General features: G+C 38.6%; 1 protein-coding gene across 1 annotated transcript in view; it reads left to right on the top strand.

Annotated features, from left to right (window-relative positions):
* TBC1D5 (TBC1 domain family member 5) overlaps positions 1-18,988 on the top strand; it is a 450,092-nt gene that overhangs the window by 412,706 nt on the left and 18,398 nt on the right. Inside the window, exon 21 of the mRNA XM_067561949.1 lies at positions 2,313-2,412. Coding sequence (XP_067418050.1) covers positions 2,313-2,412 — 100 coding nt within the window. The remainder of the gene's footprint in view (positions 1-2,312; positions 2,413-18,988) is intronic.

Raw genomic sequence — 18,988 nt, forward strand, 5'->3', positions numbered from 1 at the left:
TTTACATAACTGTTATTTGCTCATTCTCAGTCCCTGAGATTGTGCGTAGCACAGAGATCAGATTCAGTGATGGTTTGGCTGTACAGTAAGGAAAAAGGTATCCAAGAACTCTCAGGCTTATTCCCAGTGAAGTGTTAATGCAAAAGTTAGCAGTTATAGGAACATAGAGCCACAGTCTGACAGAGAAATGCATGTAATGCGGTGTGAACTAGAATTAAGAGAGTTGCTGCAGCTTTGTCTCATAGTGCTAGTGTAAGGATTTGAGTTACAAATATTGGAAAAAGGAAAATACATTTAGTCGCTATTTCCATTTTTAAGTTTGCAAGGTATTAAAAATATTCATGTTTCCCAGCTCAAAACAAGAATGTTACATTGATATTGTAGGTCTTTGGTTACTTTTCAATCTTACTACCAATCTCGGCTGGGAAATTAACTGGTACTTAGGATAACTGTAGAGTTTCATTTTACTGTCTGTCTAAGTATCCACAGCTGCACCAGGAATGTTTTGAAAATCAATTTATTCTGGTTTTGATTCATGAATATGAAGAAAGACAGAACTGTAAGAAATATGGAACTATTTATTACTAAAAGTTCAATTTCCATGTTCAGTTCCACAGGGATGACATTGGTATTTGCATCTGTGTTTAAATTATTAGTTAATGCTGCTATTGTAAGTTGATTGTGTTTGAGTTTATAGAAAAATGATCAAATATAGTCTTTTTCCCCAGGCCGGTAGCTAAGTATCAAAAGCAGTAACAGGAAATAGAGTAGATTATTTTCTATAATCATTGCAAGATGTAGGTGCTAGAGAGAGATTTCCAAAAATGTAACAATGCCCAGTCTAGTTAACATTGTCAGCATTTCAAATCTGACTTCTTTTTCAGCAATTTATTTATGACTCAGCATTGACAAATGAGGTATAAGCCTGAGAAAGTTGTAGGAGTGTCAAAAAATAAACAGAGGGGTTGTTTATAGGTCTTCCTCGCTAAATGCTAACTTAAACAAATGCTTTCTTTTAAATAGTTGGTGGTGGATATACAAGTCATTTGAATACAAAGTTACTTTCACTTTGCTTAGCCCTGGCTCTCACTTTCATTAATCATTAATTTAGCATTAATTATGCAGCCAAATCAAGGTTGGCTTATCCTTCTACATTGCTGTTTTTTCTGTTAATACTTAATTCGCAATCTGAGGGCCAACAACAACTTCTGCCAAGAAAGACTGCAATAAATCTGTAAGCCTCCCAATGTGGAAGAAGAGGAGAAGCTCAGAAGTGACCTTCTTTTGCATACTGCTTAAGTTCTGTTATACTCTGAATTTAAAAAACCAATTTGTTTTAAGAGGAGGAATGATTAACCTTTGGAGCAACTTATCTAGAGACGTGGCAGATTCTCCATCACTTGTCATCTTTAAATCAAGACTGAATGACTTCATAAAATATGTGCTCTACCAGAAGTTATAGGCTTGAGGCAGGAATTTCTGGGTGAGGTTCTTTGGCATTTCTTGTACAGGAAGTCAGACTACATTATCATAATGCTCTCTTCTGATCTTGAAATCTTTGAATCTTAAAAAAAAATCTACTTTAAAAAAATATGTTAAGTGCATGTTTACTGAACAGATCTTAAAGATTCCAGAATAGCTTTTCTACAGTTCGTTGGTTAAAAAAACACTTCCACCAAATATTACACACAATATGCATGTGGAGTTGTCTATCATGGAAATACAGGATTTTTTTTCAAATAGAGCATAATTTGTTAGGTAAATAAAATAAATGCCAAAATATATGATGAATAATGCATCTTCGCAGCATGTGTTGAGCCTATACTAAATATTCAGGATGTCATGAGCTAACAGGCCATGGTTTTGATTGAATATGGTGGAATTTTAGGGGTTGTAGTAATATGTCTAAGGTATGTGGCTGTTCGCGGAGTGAATTTCCATAATTTGTGTAAGTTCATGACATATCTCCATTGGATTAGGTTTGCATATTTATCCAGAAACATATCCTATTATCTCAATAAATGAAATGTAACTGTTAACTTTTCATGGAACACAGTATGGGGAATAGATGATGTTTTGTGGTTTTTGTGGGTATTTTTAACTAGGACATTGTTATAGAATGACAAAAGAAAGAGAAGTTAAAATGATTCCATTTCACCTACAAAAAAAGAAACCTAACTCTGCTGTTTCCCAGACTTACTCACAGGCAAAAATGAGATCATAACCAGTGGAATGTTCTAAACATTTTAAGGGCATTGCTTATCAATTTTATTGCCTATTAGGTTTCTTAAAACTTATCCTTTTAATTGTAGGAGGAAGAATTAGAGACCCAAATTTCATTTCTCCAAGGACAACTAAATGACCTAGAGGCCATGTGCAAATACTGTGCAAAAATGATGAACACACATCTTGGTAAGTGAAGTAACCTAAACATTTAATGCTAGACTGTAACTCTTTGTGGAAGCTTTTTCCATGTTTGCGTACCTGGAACTAAAGTAATAGTTCTATAGTATAGTGTGTATAGCTTTGTAAGTCATGTTATAAACTGAATTCATGTATCAAATTGTTGTAACAGATGTTTCTAACCACCATATTTTTTATTTTTTTCTTAACCTCCTTGCTTTTAAATGTGGGAGCTTTTTAGTCTATTGATTAAAGTAAGGATAAAGAGGTGGCATATTGGGTCAAGATGGCCTTTTCTTACTCAAAGATTTCTTGTGTTATAATGGACACCCCACTGCTCAGCTCATTTTACACGTCCATGTGCAGTTCAGCTGTTACACAGTGATCCTTAATACCTTAAAGTACATATGTAGAAAATCCATATATTTTCATCAGATGTCATGTCTATACAGTGTGTGATAATTACTTTCATTACATAAAAATGTGTATGTTGCTTCAGTTGCTCCTGAAGGCTAGTTCCTAATCTCCTCTGCCACTTCTTGCTCTCACATTAGTAGCAGAAGAGATGAATTTACAAGGAGTCAGTGTATTGGGAGCGGGATCAACAATGGAAGTTGCAAATTGCAAAAAAAAAAACCCTACAGAGTAGCCAAGATATGTGTATGTAGACACAATAGGCAATGCTCTTATAAAATTATATCCAGCCACATATCAGTGTAAAAACTGCCAGTACCGTAGCCCTCTCTAGAATCTTCCAACCATGCCCTTTTTGACTGCAGTTAGTAGGGTTGTCACCTTTCTAATTGCTGGCAACCAGACCCCTGAGGCCCTGCCTCTTCCCCACAAGGCCCCGCCCTTCTCTGTCTCTTCCCTTGTGGGCTTGCCCCTCCTCTCTCTCTTCCCCTGAATGCCTACCGCTTTTCCATCTCTTCCCCCATGGCCCTACCCCCATCGCTTGCTCCTCTCTCCTTCCACCCTCCCATCTCCCGTCGCTCAGTGGATTGTCTCAAAGAGCCAGCCTGCAGGTAGGTGATGGCCGCGGCTGAGCAGGGGTTGGCACGGATTAATGACCTGGCACTTTACCCCAGGTTTGGGTGCCATTTAGGGCTGCCAGGTCCCCAAAAACTGGACATCTGGCAACCCTAAATGGTATCCAGACACAGAAGCCAAAAAACAGACTGTCCAGATAAAAACTGGATGGGTGGCAACCCTAGCAGTTTGGCAAGGCAACCTTTGCTTGAATCCTCCAGTTCTTAACTCTTTGACTCTGCTTCTCCTGTTGTTTCCAGCCCTGGATACCCAGTAATATTCTAGGTAATCTCTAGTCAAAGCTGTTTGTTTTTCTGATTGCCCATCTTTTCAGTGCTCTAGGCTATATAGAAATGGAGAAAAAGGTTACTTCTTGATACCTTCTGTTTTTTGTGTAGTACTTAGTTCCAGTCCCATGTGCCTAAGTCTAGTAAGTCATATTTTTGACCACTCAAGGTTCTGAATTTGTACTAGAGCCTTTTTTGTGTATTTTGCATTAAGGTTTTGCCTCAATGTTCTAAACATCTCATTTTCTCCAAGCCAGTTAGATTGCCTTTTGGAAGCTCTTGAAAGCTTTGGAGCTTAGTTCCATGTAATGTGACTTTGAGCATCAGTACTTGATGCTGTTCTGGGTCTTTCTCTTGTTCCCCTCCCCCCCAGTTTCTCTTTCAGGGTATAGTCCTTTTCCTGGAGACCACAGAAGGAAGAATGCCCAACAGCTTCTTGAAGTTTGGATGTAGCAGGAAGTTATGCTTTAGGAATTGAACATGATGTTTTAGGTCTATCTGGAAATGTCACCTGGACCCAGTGAGCTTGGAGGGGGAACATCTGAAAAGCCTTCTGCTCAAGCCATCCCAGGGGACTCCAGTAAACCTGGCCAGAAACCAATCTAGAATGATTTATCCTTGAAGCGAAAGCCTGTGTTGCATCACTCAGTGTCAGGGCACTCAATCAATACAGTCCCAGTTTCCTTCTCTGCTCTGCAGATCTGCTTCACTAGATCTCTTGAAGCAATCTGTGTTGTCCTCTTTGAAGCCAAATGTTCCAGTGCATACCGTGGTGGTGGTACTGAGTTCCAGCTCTGAGTATAAGGTGCCATGTCCACAAAACTGTTGAGCACAGGAGACAATGAATGAGAGTCAGCCACTCTCAACACCCCACTACTAAAGCTTGCAACTCAGGCACTTCCAAAACAAAGCTTCTGGGTACCCGTCTCCCATTGAGAAAACTTGGAGACTCTACACTAGTAGAGGTGCATGTTAACAAAACCACTGTAGCTCTTTCAGGAGCCCTGCTGAGGTAGCCTGGAAAGTACAGGTGCCATTTTTGTTCATGATTCAACAAACCCAGTAGTAGGAGTAGGAGGAGTAGGAGTAGGTAGAACTAGAAGTAGTACAGAAGTTAGCTGCACTTCCATCCCATTTTTCTCTGCAAGTGCACCCCTCCCACTCAGGTGTTAGGTCTCTTGCCCTTACTTATATTGTGGTGGAATCTCATGATTCTTCTACTCTTAGACCAGGACCCAGGTGCAAACCCTGTGAACACCTCAAACAGTTATCACCCTGCAAACCCAACTGAGGTTCAGGCACCTCTTTAACTTCTCTTCTTGAACCTGTGATATTGACCAACAGCCTTTTTAAAACCAAGTATTTTTATTTGGTAGTTGGAAGTCTATCTTGTTTGAAGTATGCATGTCTATCTTGTTTAAAGTACTACCATCCCATGATGGCAATCTGGGCAGGATTATCTTCTTCAGACTACCACCCGTGTGTCTGTGCCTGAGTCTCTCTCTCTCTCTGGTTCTCTGTCTGACCCCCTAAGCGTGTCCTTTTAAACCTGCCCAGCCTTCATTGTTCTCCAAGAAGCCCCACTGGTCAAACCAATTCCTAGTCTGCCCTGAGGGGGCATGGTTGTTGGAACAGAGTCATCAGATTTAATAAATCTGACTTTGTTCTTTAATAACTCTCAAATGGAAGCTGTTAGATGACTATCCTGAGATATCTCTGCTCTGCCAGGGCTGTCCCAGATGGTACCCTATTGGGAAGCAGTTTATCAAAAGTATTAATGCAGAAAACACAATGCCAGTGGCAGGCTAAGATACACTATTAGCAGTTATTAAAGAGCATCCCAATATTTGTCACACTGAGAACACAATTCTCGACTTGGCCATTCACATTAAGAGCTTCAGCAGAGTCATTGTCACTGCATGATCAGCAGTGTTGACTTGTCCTTTCTTCAGTCAATACAGTATGCTGAGTTACTTGTATGTGAGCAGGGAGGCATTCATGAGGGCAGGGAATGCTATTTGAATGGACTTTTATTTACAATATTCCAGAATTTACCATAGAACTATGTATTTTTCTCTAGTAACTTTACTACATTTGCAAGTCATTTTTTAACAAAGATATACTCTGGTTGTTTGTCACAAAGTTATCTGTAGAATAAATGAGTGTACCGAGTACCAAAAATAGTAGTCGCAGAATGTTTTTTCCTTGAAGTTATCAGTAAAATGCTTTGTGATCTTCTGAGTAAGTTTTTTAGTCTCCTTCTACTATTGGGATATGTTCTTTACCACCAGTGACCATATATTTCATTATATAGATTACATATTTTTCATAGCCAAAATTGGTCAGAACCATTCTTAAATCCTGTAACCTACTTTTTTGAACCTCTTGTAATTATCTAATTAAGCAAATCCACAATTGCACTGAGAATACTTTTACATAATAGCTCTTTGAATGAAAATAATTTTGTTTAAAAAAATATTTTGCACAATTTTCCATGCCACCACAAAATGACATCATAATTCTTTACCTAAAGCATGCCAATTTCTTACCATGGGATTGAACAAGAGATTGCCAACATTCACTCCATAAAATCAAAGAAGGAACACATTTTTCGTCAGTTTTCGTTTGTGTACATAAACAAAAGCTTTCTCATTAAGTGCTCATCTACCTCTCTTGCTGCACCACACAATGAGGACATAATTATGTTTGTGACATGGTAGTATGCAAATGAATGATGTTCCCTGAATATTGTAATTTAGTAGCACACGGGGGAGTTAAAAGTTGGGGTTTTTTTGTGATGAAAATTAATTGAAATAGGTTTATGATCCCTGAGAGGATTCAATAAAATAGATGCATAGAGCTTTAGTCTTCTGAGATCTCTTTTCTCCAGTGTAATACTGCACATCTGTGCACGTAGTTTCATTAACTTCCCAGTAAAGGATGGCATGTGACAGGGCTGCTGAGGACATCTAGTGACACTTAATGCCTCCAACTGCCAATCTTGAGATTGTTATTAGTGGATAGGACTAGCAGGTAGGAAGGCAGCTCTTGATTCTCTTCCCATCTCTGCCACACACATGGTTTGGGACCTTGAAAAAAAAAATCACCTAACTTTATCTGTCTCAGTTTGTTCATTTGTCAAATGGAGGTGTTCGCAAGGGTTTTGTGATGCTTTATTCACAATACAAATGAAGACTATTAATGCAGCTGCTAGTGAAGGAATTTGACTTGCCATTATTGTTACTGCTCCAGCATCATCACAGCTATGTTTCCTTTAATGTTTCTCTTAGCATCTACTGCTTTTCTTCAGAAATAATATTCTAATCCAAGTGCCCTTAATACTGTGATAAGATTGTTCCTATATTTTAAAATATTTTTCAACATTTTTCTTGTGAAAGGTATACTTAATGCGCCGGGGGCACCCCAAGATGCAGTGCTTCACAGAGCTTTAATTTACTTGTTAAATATTACGTACAATTAAACATACGTTATGTCCTTATTCATTTATTCCTTCCTCTTCTCTTTGACTATAATGTAGAAGCATCGCCATAATAGATTCAAAATACATCCCAAGTGTGGTCAAAGAATGTGCCTTAAGGACAAATGTAATCTGTGTCTGATGTCTCAGGGCAGATCATGACTAACTTGGTCTGTGGGATCTGTGCCAGACATCAGCATGGTTTCTCAGATCCCACAGTGGCTGTCTAAAGGCTCCCCTGGCCCCATTAAGTTTGTCATGAAAGTAAGTTTCATGTGTTAGTTTAATATCAAGTCAGTCTGGAAGGCTTCAAGGAGCAAAGCTTTTATGTGTTCCAGAGCCAAGCATCACAGCCGGACCTTAAGCGCTAGTCGATTTGGCACAGATCCAGGGACACAGGTTCTAATGCTGGCATTTGACACCCTCTAAAAATTCAGCACTTCACCATCATCAGAGTTTGGAGTCTGTCAATAAGCTACATTAGAGGGACTCATCTCTTGATTCAAAGTCCAGCTTCTCCTGCAGCACAGATCTAGAACTGGAGACAGTCTGAACTCTTTGGGGCAGGGACTGTAATTTATTATATGTTTGTAGAGCACCTAGCACCATAGGGCCTAACATGGTTATGGCCTCTAGACACTGCTGTCTTCTAAATGTTAAATAATACTAAGGTGCAGGTGAACTCTGAAATCTGTCATTCATCCCCAGGTTCTGGAATACAGGAAGGGACTACAGCGGGCTGGCTTGAGCAGGAGGTCTGGCAGAAGTTTTCACAGCTGCTCTATGATGATGTAAACTTGTTTGGGGAAAAAGATAAGAGGCTAGTCTCACTAAGACGACAGAGATAAGATTCACCTTTCATTCCTTGGGGTCTGTCACTGTAATTAGAGCCCTGCTCAGATACATAAATGTAGCTCCACATCTGATCCGCATCCACCCCAATCATCTTACCGCCGACTGCCATCCACAGTGTAGTCATCTGCACCCACATGCACCTGCAGCTCTGGGGCCTCCAAACTCAAACAGGCAGCTGCCCAACAGCTGATTAGCATGCAAGGGAGGTCCAGGGAGCAGCTGATTGATTGGCAGCCCGCAGGGAAGCCCCTCCCCCCAAGAGCTGTTCCATGGGGGCACCCCTGCCAGCCACCAATCAGCTGTTCCGTGGGGCTCAATTGCCAGCCACCAATCTGACCAGCAGGGTAGCCCCATGGAACAGCTGATCAGCAGTCAGCAGGGTAGCCCCATGGAACAGCTGATTGGCAGCCAGCCCGTACCCCCAGATCTCAAAGGCGGGGAAGCAACCTCAAAGGCTATTAGCTTCAGAGAGTTCCTTCCCCGCCATTGAGATCTGCATCTGATCCATCATCTGTCAAAAAATGATCTGTGGATATCCGCAGATTTTCGGGGCTTTAATTGTAATGGCATGCTAAATGGTTCAGCCACTAGGTGGCGCTGTGTGTAAAATACCTTATTTAAGCTGCTTCTTCTCATGTCCCTGTCACAAACTAGATACGTTTCCAGCGATGCCACAGCGAGGTCCTCCTTTCTACCAAGTTTGTTAAACTCAGCCATGCCTGGCAGAGCTTTAAAAGATCTTATGATGAACACATCTGGTGTGTATAAGCAAGCTGTGTAGTCAGTCCATAGCTGGTACAGGAGCGCTCCACTTGGTCTTACTATAGAAAAAAAAAGAAAAGCATTTGTCAAGAAACCAGTCTACATAAGGTAGTTCAGTATTCTCAGAATCAAGGAGCAAGGACTTGCTCCCAACAGAGGCCTTTGAGTCTTACGTTTCAGACCTCTAAAGATTGAAAACCTGAATGTCTCCGGAATGAGTAGCATGTCATCTGGTATTTGCCATGGAGGCCCTTCTTGTGAGATTACAGGAGAGTTGGGTCCATAACCTTGGATGTGTGGGTCCTCTGCACTGTTAAACTAATCTGTACATTTGATTTGGGAAATCCCACCAAGATGCCCAGCTCAAGTATGTTGTTGAGCTATGTCATACTGAGAAGAGAGATTGTAGAAAATTCAGTCCTTCCAGACAAAAAATGGTATCAAGCTCATGCCATTGGAAGAAGAAGGGGATGAGTTTTTACCCCTCAATACTTCCAACACTTTCTAGATGTCAGAGATTTCTTTTATTATCTGGTCAGATAAAATTTCCAAAGTGGTGTCTTCTGGGAATTTTTCTTCCTCTATAGTGGGCCAATTTAAGGCTTTGATATGGGATTATGTACGTACTGTATGTGTCGACAGGTTGCCCAGCAATTATGTTGTACAGTACTTAAAAAAAATAAGAGTTCAGATTTTCCCCTAACTGGATGACTTACTGCTCAAGGACACCACTTTGGAAGAGATCAAAACATATGCCTGAGCCACTACCACCAGAGTGTTGGACTTAAGTTTCATTTTATACTACGCAGCTTCTCCCTGGAAAACATATGAATTATATTGAAGCTTTGCTTAAACACGGTCATCTCAAAGCGTTTAGAGTGTTCTGAACATAATGGACTTGGAAGGAAGAATTTAAATATAGTGAGCAACTAAAAAAAAGGTATTATATATATTGACACTAGCACAATTTCAGCTATACTGTGAAACGGCTTTAAAAACCTATTGGACAAGCTTATTTGGTTCTTTTTTCTTACGTTTAGTTTTGTTTTTTAATGAAAACTAGAGTTAAAGGCCACATACATCTGTTTTAACAAGTCAAGTAAAATTAGGAAAGGGATACATTTCTCCCTACAAATCCATTCATAGTTGGATGGGAAAAGGTAAAGTTGGTTTCATGGCTATATCATTTGTATGCTGTCATATTGTCTATTGGTCGGTATATGGTATTTGTAAAGTGTATGCAATGTAGTACTGAATTTGTTTTATTTAACAATAAAATGGAAGATTATGAAATGGAAATTGTAACTGACACTGCAAGCTGAGGTTGAAATGAAACATTTTCTCATCTGTAAAGGAAGTGAGTAAAATAAAATTAATTCCCTTTTACTTGGGGCATAAATAACATAATCCATGCTTCATAAACTCAGTGTTGTTAAAAGTGCTGGAGGTAAAAAGGCCACCTCACAACCCTGCCCATTACTGGAGAGCGGGCTATGACTTTTGTAAAAGAGCAATGAAGCTTTAAAAGACTCAACAAAAAGCCCCTCCTATTAAATAAAGTTTGTTTGATATTTTTAACTGAAATGTCTGAAACAAAAGGTTACTGTGTAACTGGATTGTCAGAGAACTGATTCTCTACAAGCTCAGATCTATTTAGGGACAGCACTCTTTCTGTTCTATAATCCAAAAACTGTCAGTAGAAGGAATAAAACATCTAGCTCATGATAACAAATTATAATTGTGTGGGGTTAGTCCAACTGCGAAGGACTTGCACATTAATGTTATGTGCAGTGAATTAATGTTCACTGTATATTTAAGCATAGCTTTAAAGTGTGATTCCATTCTGAAAAGCGACTGTGGAAATGGCAGTGACATTCCATACTTATGCCTTCTCAGTAATGTCCTTTGTTTATCCTTTGCTATCTGCCAGCCTTCCAGTCTACATCTGGATTCTGAAAGTCAGGCTGGGTTCTGTCACATGCCTCCTCATTACCTCCCTCTCTGTGCTGAGAGAAGAGGATTGCCCTGCTGAATTCTTTCCCTCCTTCCATGCATCTCTGTCAGCATCTTCTCTTGGGCAGCAGCTAACAGCCTGCTCAATCCCCTTCTACCTTAGGCCAGCATCTATAAGATTTTAGTATCTCCTTTGATTCTAGTTTCAGTGTTGGGAAGAATGAACCATACTAGCTTGGATGGAGCCAGGAGGGGGCCATTCCCCAATTAATAACTTCCCAATTGTTTCCTCAAGGACCCTTGACATTCTCTATGACAGTACCTTATCTTTATCTTTGTTTAGTTTCCTGATGATTTCCCCATACAGCCCTGTGTAGCCAGGCAGGACAATAGCACACCAGTAAACTGAAATGCACGATATTTATAAAAAATAATGTGGGTATTTCGCTCATTCTCTATGCCTCAGTTAGGCTTGTGTTACCCCCACTGTTTTTTAATAGATGCCAGCAAGGGCACTATGTGACCTCTTCTTCATGTAATAGCATAGGTGGAACTGATTGGAATTTAAGACTTGTCTGAACACAGACGCTGTACCAGTTTAACTTAAATCGGTTTTTAAACTTCAATGTGAACATTCCCATTGTGGATTAATAATGGTTTATTTTAGTTTATTTTATCCTTGTTCCCAGTCAACTTAGGCTAAACCAAAATAAGCCAGCCTGGGTTAAACTAAAATTAATGTCCACACATCTTTTGGCGCCACTGTAACGAAACCCTTTAAAATTGATCCTTTAGTTAAACAGGGGTAACTTTCTTGTGTAGAACAAGCCTTTAGTAAATAATTTTGCTGATGATGCACAAAATGGGCTAGAATATTCCATCTACTCTCTCTTAGCTTTGCTGGTCTTGCAGGCTACCAAGAGTAAAATGTATTTTTTGCACTAAAGTGAGCCAGTCTGACTCTCATATTCTATAGATCTGCTCCATTTATATATGCAGAGTTCTATTTTTAAATATTCAGTTTTGAAAGTATATCTACACTTTGAGGATTAAAGTCTCAGATTGCATGGCATGCATTTAGAATGTAGCTATGCACTGTATGGATTAATGTATTTCTTTATTATAATGGATGAAGGGGACCCAGTTTGTGCAGCAGATCCAGTTGCACCATAAAAGTGCCCAGTACAGTTCCTTGTGCCAGAAGTCAGCATTAAATCATTAAAATCACAAAGTAAAATTAGCATGAATTAGCTTTTCTAATCTAGGTTTAGACCCACTAATTAGTGGAAAGGGGTAAAGCTGCTTGAATGAAGTTAAAGGAGCTTTGTTTTCACTGAAGAGACCAACTGCAGATGGAGGGAACAGCAGATGACATTGGAAAGACCATTAGAACACCATCATTGTCTTGGCACTATGTACAGGAAGCTTATATGATGTCAATAGATTTATCAAATCTAAACAGTACATTGAGAAGCTTAGGGAACAAAATGGAGGCAAACAGAGGAAAAGAACATTCTTCTAACACAGTTTATAATTAATAGGAAGACAATTATACCTTGCAACTTGAATCAATTTAATTTTAAGTTAGAGTCTAGTTCACGAGTTCAGCACTGTCAATAATGCTTCTCAAGGATTTTCATATAAATGGTGCAGTGTTGGAGTGTGTGCAATATTATTTTGCCAACTTAAATCAATGTTTAATGTAAATTACAATCTTTTTAATCAGACACAACATTTCATTCATTTCTGAGCCTCAGTTAAAACTTTTCATCAGAGATAAGACAGGAACTACTTTTCTTTCGCTAATCCCCCAATGTACCCCACAAATGCCTAGATAACTGCTAACGATGTGACATCCATCTTATGAGCAGTGTACTATCTCCAGATGACAGTTGTGACACGACTGCGTTGCAGTTTTGGGGAGAAACCACGAGTGCTAAAAAGACGGAAAGGGAATGAATTTGATGGATCAAGAAAACCAAGCTAATGTTGGGTCTTTTGTTTTTCTCTCTTTAGACAGGTGATAATGAAGATATTAGGAAAAACTGAGGGGAAATAGATATCCAATAAATACTAAAAACTAAATATGATGCAAAACACAGGGATAATACAAAACAGTTAGGAGAGTGTATATAATAGGATTATTGAATCACTCCATAGCCTTTCCACCTTTTTTAAGGATTTCCATATAAATGTATATATAAACTACTCAACTGGGTTTTATTTATATATATATATATATATATATATATATATATATATATATATATATAAACTACTACTGGGTTTTCATCTGGAAGCTGTTGCTACTGCAAGCTCCATCCTTAAACTGAGAGGACAGGGAAAAAACCTGGAAGGCTCTGAATTTTTTAATACAGTGTACTTAAAATTGAGCACCCTAGTTTTATCTCACTATAATGTTCCTTATTAGCATTTTAAGATGTCCTAGTATTTTCTAAAATTAATGTTGCTGCAAGAAGAATATGTCACTCAATTGGGCAGCACTCCAAGAAAGCATCCAAGGTGACTGAGCCCATGCCTACTGGAAAAAAAATTCTGTCTCCAATGCTAATATTATGTGTTTTCATTCCTTTCAGTTCACCTCAGAAGAATCACAAAATGTCCAACATTTAAATCATGTGTACTCTGTGGATTTTAATCTTCAGATTGTTTTTGTGATTGATAATACAGAGAGGAGAGTTTTCTGGCTTCAGCAACAAAGGAAAGTTTTCATTTTAGCTCATAAATGTAAAGTAGTACTTTGCTTCATATGATATTTAAGCTATTATGAGTCCAATTGTGTAGTCTTTACTCAGGCAAAACTCCTATGGAAGTAAAAATTAAGTGTATTAATTATTGCACTTCAGTTTGCTTTTGTTTTGACCTAAGTTGTAGAAGTTGTGTGATGATTTGATGTGATGCGCCTAGTTGTTTGGAGGAAAGTTAAATCTACAGTTGTTCATTTGAGTGAAGTGGTCCCTTTTCAACTATCTCAGACCCTAAATTTATGTTATGGTTTTATAATGCCACCAGTCACTATAGAATCTGAGCATAAATCCTCCAAATTTTACTCTTAACCCTCCAAAAACTGAATAGGCAACACTGGCCTTTTTCAATCAGACTTTTACTGAGGAGCACAAAAATGGCCTATAGTGTCTGTGTCTCTCACAACAATAGCCAGATGCATAATATTTGAACATCAGACACATTCTGCAATTTGGGTCAAACATGTAAAAACTAAAGCTAACTGGAGTGCAATAATTAGTAAGCCTAATTTTTGCATAAGCCTTCAATTTGAGCAATTAGGTTGACAGCAAAGTAGCAAATAATAACTGCAACAACACTTAACAGATATAATTTGTGAATTCACAGTTGTATCTGAGATAGAATATATTAAGGGATGGTATAAGTTTTTATTGGCCTGAGTTTGTGATGATGACACTATTCACTGGGGGCAATGGTCATCCTATATGCCTACTGTTAAAACAATTATGCGACGCTATGCCATCATCTATTCTACATATGCCACGTATTCAAAGGAGTTTTTAACAATGTTTTAGAGAGATTTTAAAACATTTATTGGTATTAGGTCTCATATTCATCAGTCTATCTAGAGTGGGGTTTTTTTTTGTTTACTGTGCATATTATAATGGTATCTGAGACCAAATAAATCCTTCTACAGATAAAACTAGGTTTTTACTGTGAATTCAACTACACAGGCTTCTGAAGCAGAGAATAAAATATATTTTAGAAACATTCAAAATGACCTAAAATAACTTTTCTATACATGTTCTTTGTAGATGCTGGGGCAGGAAGTGAGTGTGAGTGCTTTATATCAATAGAAAGTAGAGAGATGAAGAATTGGGTTGTGGAGGAGGGGAGGGGAGGTTGTAATTTCTAGTTGTTAAAGCTGATGGATATTAAGTGTATCCCTGGTGCAGGAATGAATATTATTTACTTTGCACCTCAGACCAGTTTAATTTTTTTTACTTCTGGTGTAAGAGTGTGTTTGCAAGAGAGAAATTCCACAAATGGGGAGAAAGGAGGAAAACTTTTTCTGACTTTTTTTTTTTTTTTTTTTTTTTTTAAAACAGCTCAGAAGTTTGCAATTTTAGAAGCAGTCCGAGTGGAGATGGAGATGGTTTGTTGAGAAGGCTATAGGGGAGGCACCAGGTGGTGTGCCATAAATGCAATTTATCACAACAGCACATTAACTGTTAGTAAATAGTTGACTTTTTAAAGGTAATATTCATATTGTATATGAATTACAGGTGTATTGTATACAAATACATACATGAAATATACAAGAGGAACATAAGATAAATCAGGTAGAGGAAGGCTGAAATATTGGTTTCGTTTAACCATTCTGAAGTTTTCTATTACCTGTTTCAGGACTTTACACTTGAGATGTCTATAATTTAGAGGAACAATGTAGTTTACACTACAATGTGAAGTTCACAGTAAGTTAACACAGGTCAATCTATGGCCACCCTTAATAATGTAGATCGTAAAGAGGTAGACATAAGAGCTCAGTCTGAGCATCATTTGCCCCACTATATTTATCATTACTGTTTGTTAATCTCAAAATATCTGTCAGCTGAAGCAATCAATTTCCATTCAATACCAGTTCATTATACTGCAAATGATAAAAAAAAAAAATTAGATTTCATGAATTTGCATTTCAAAGACCCACATCCCTTTATCATTTAAACACTGTTAGGCACTGCTTTTGAATACAATGCAATGGAGTCGTATTGAAAGATGACACCCACAAAAGAGAAGTGGATAAGACTTATTATTTGAAAGTGTTGTCTATATATGCATAACAATTAACCTTTCAGAAACCCATTTGTTTCAAAAAGAAAATAATTCACTCATTGTCATTTGGGATGTTAATTATGAAAAGCAAAGGAAATCAATGGAAACTTGTTGGGTTTCGTTAATAAGCATCAACATCTATATACCATACTGCATTGTCTTTCTGCATAGGTCATGCAGAGATATTAATTTTCAGTTCTGATGCTCAACTTTAAACGAGGTATATAGATTCCAGTTTGATGTTCAATCCAACTATAATGGAAATGCAGCCTATCCTATAAAATAAAAGGAAAATGAGGAACTTTAGGATTAAAGGAGACTGAGATACCAATACATGTTTTCCACTTCATCGTAGTACTACTGAAAAAGAAGTTGTGCCATTACTGATGTGCTACGGAACTAAGAAGTATAAGCACCTATTTAATCTTTCCTATAAACCCTTTTTCTTCAGTAAGTGTCACACTGAATGATTGGTAAGGGAAGGATGAAATAAGAGATCTTATTGAATCCTTGACACTTGTATGAACTCATTTCTTGTAGTCCTGTTTAGGAAAGATTTAGAACTGAAATGAAGCATCTTTCATCTTAGTGTGTCCCTAGGTCGTGTCCCTTACCAAGGGCCTTTAACTGATAATGTGAGCATTGCAAGTTGCTAGTTCTCTTTCATTCTGACTTTGAAGAGTTCTTGGTAATCACAGCCACAGCTGTAAAGAGGAAAACTAAATTTAATGAGATCCTGGCACTGCTGATTGAGCACAAATCATTGATCAGGAGCTAACGTTGGCAAGGCAGCAATCATAAAAAAGCCTGCAGCTGTTTCCAGCTATTTTTTCTCAGCAGGTGTCATCTTCATATAAAGGTGCCATAAGAGACCTAGGATTAGAGTGGAGATTAGTAGGGGAAACATTTGCCATAAAGAATGGGTGGGGAAATAGAGGAGGAAATGAAGAAGTGAAGTGGACAAGCATATTGAAGAGATATCTCATGTTTAATGGTTCCCCCTCCTCTCTCTGCCACCTCTGATTTTTCTCAAGAGCAAATTTCAGTTCATTAGTGTCTTTCTACTTCTGGATTGTACCAGATGTAATAAACAGAACCCCAGCTCTTACTGGTCAGGATACCATGGCGTGCCACACTAGTTGCTGTCTACATTAGAAAATGTTTCCATCCACCTTCTGTTTTCAATTATCACAACAGTTCTTAACCGACTCAAGCAGCTCATCCTTTGTTGTATGCTCACTGGCCTTGAGGTTTAGTCATTTTTTCTGGTAATTGATAATGTCTTAAAATCCAGGAAATTATGCCCACAGCTTCCTTCTGTTGATGCTTTTTTTGGCTACTGCGGCAAAAAAAATTCTGCCACATAATAGATGGCCCCTAGTAGACCCATGCTCAATATCTAGGATTAAATCTGTACATTCCAAGCAGTTTTTGGTTTTGTTTTTTTGTTTTTTTGGGTGGGGGGGAGTCCGGGAGTGGTGCTTGAAGTATCTTTTGTTCTGGAAACAAATTCACAGATCTGTTGTTTCCTCATTTTCCTCTAAATTCCTCCGAGGTGTTGTTTTGTCCTCATCATTACACTCTCCTTTTTCCAAAGATGTAAAGTATAGTCAAGAAAGAGAGTTCAGGAAGTGTTTCTTATATAATCTGTATTCTTCTTCTTTCATATGGCATTCGAAAAGCAAGGGGCTGGGATTATAACTGAATTTTAAGATTTCAAATCTATTTTAATGCTTCTGGGGTAACTAGGTAGATCCCTTTGTGCCAGTACTGTAAGTGTGAATGGGGAAGTTGTCCATGATGTGTTGCATGGTTTGTACCTCACTGCAGTCACAATTTGATGATTCTTTGATTTTCTATGTGTGGAGGAGATAGCCACACCTTCCATGCATTGTCCAAATGTGGTTGAGTGCCATTCACTGCCTGTGGGGAAGGCAAAATCCTGGGATTTCTTTTGTTGAATCTTCAATCAAGGCTTTGTTTGGGAATCACATGTGGCCCATGATTTGAGCCATCGAGTATTGGTGTCCTTCCCATTGGCCTGTAGCACCGAAGCTTCCTGGATTTGAGTCAGGAGAGTGGCAGTGAATTGAGGATTTGGTGTATCGGCAGGTTCAGTGCGGCAGGCTCTTGTTATACTCTGAACCACAGCAGCATCTCAACTGATGTTGATTGGTGTGATGGCCACCAAAACTGGGATTCACACTATTGGTGTTGATTTGAGAGAGCCACTAACAATCTTGAGCACAGCATTGATTTCAGTGTCAATTAGATTGGTGTAGGAGTTGTTGCACCAGTCTGTCGCACAATACTTCGCAGTTGGCAAGATCAGTTGGCAAGACTAATGCTGACGTTCAACATGTGCATGCATCACATCCCCATGATGTGCTAGCAAGCTTCTTGATGATATTAACCCTTGTCTTTATCATCTTTTTGGTGTTGTCAATAGCTCAGCATCTGAATAAAGGTAACTCAAAGGTACCATGGATTGTGGTTATGCAAAAGAGGCAGATCATAAAAGTCCACTTTCAGTGGCACTTTGGCTTCATGGTTATTCAAGTAGAAGGCAGAGATGAGTGTTTTTGAAGTGTTAGGTTTTAGGGTTTCAGTCGCCAAGCTTTGAAATGACCATTTCTGTGGCCTTCAAAGAGGACAGTTGCTTTGCTAGCTCAATGTTATCTGCATATATCAATTTAAAGGATGATATAACCGGAATATCACTGGTATAGAGGTTAAACAGTGCAGGCGCTAAAGGAGATTCCTGGAGGAGGCATTGTTTAGTCTCCGTAATTTGCTGGTAGATTCACCAAAGTGCACATTGAATATTCTGTTACTCATTATCTCTGTGATGAGTCTGATGGTTGATTCGTTGGGAAAGCTAATGAAAATTTCAGCAGGAGACCTTTGCACAATGCAGTATCATATGCAGAAAAAAGATCAATGAATGCAGCCGCTATTTTTAATTTTTGCCGGTGGACGGATTCAACATAGCTGATTAAGGCAAACACCTAGTCACAACAGTTGCAACTGGTTCTAAATCTGGCCTGCTCTTTAGGGACCAGTTGCTCCAGTATCAGCTGTAACCTTTGAAGTAGGAGCCACTCCAACAGTTTACAGCAACTGCTAAAGAGGGAGGTGGGCCGGTAGCTGTACTGAATGCTTGATAGTCTTTCAATGTGCATTAGAGTTTATTTAATAGGAAACTAAAACTAATTAGCTGCAGTGCATACCATTTTTGCATATTCATATAGAAAATTTGTACTGCAAATCTAATAGGTTTCAACCAGCCTCTTTCCCTACCTAGGGAACTCAGTGTCTGCATATTAACTTTACACATCATCATGCAACATATACAAGCTCAGTGATCAAAGAGCACAAGTCTTCTCTAAATATTGCAGCTAGG

Source organism: Emydura macquarii, unplaced genomic scaffold (genome assembly GCF_026122565.2).
Source record: "Emydura macquarii macquarii isolate MOO-44397 ecotype Brisbane River unplaced genomic scaffold, CSIRO-AGI_Emac_v2 contig_2422, whole genome shotgun sequence".
NCBI classification, from domain to species: Eukaryota; Metazoa; Chordata; order Testudines; family Chelidae; genus Emydura; species Emydura macquarii.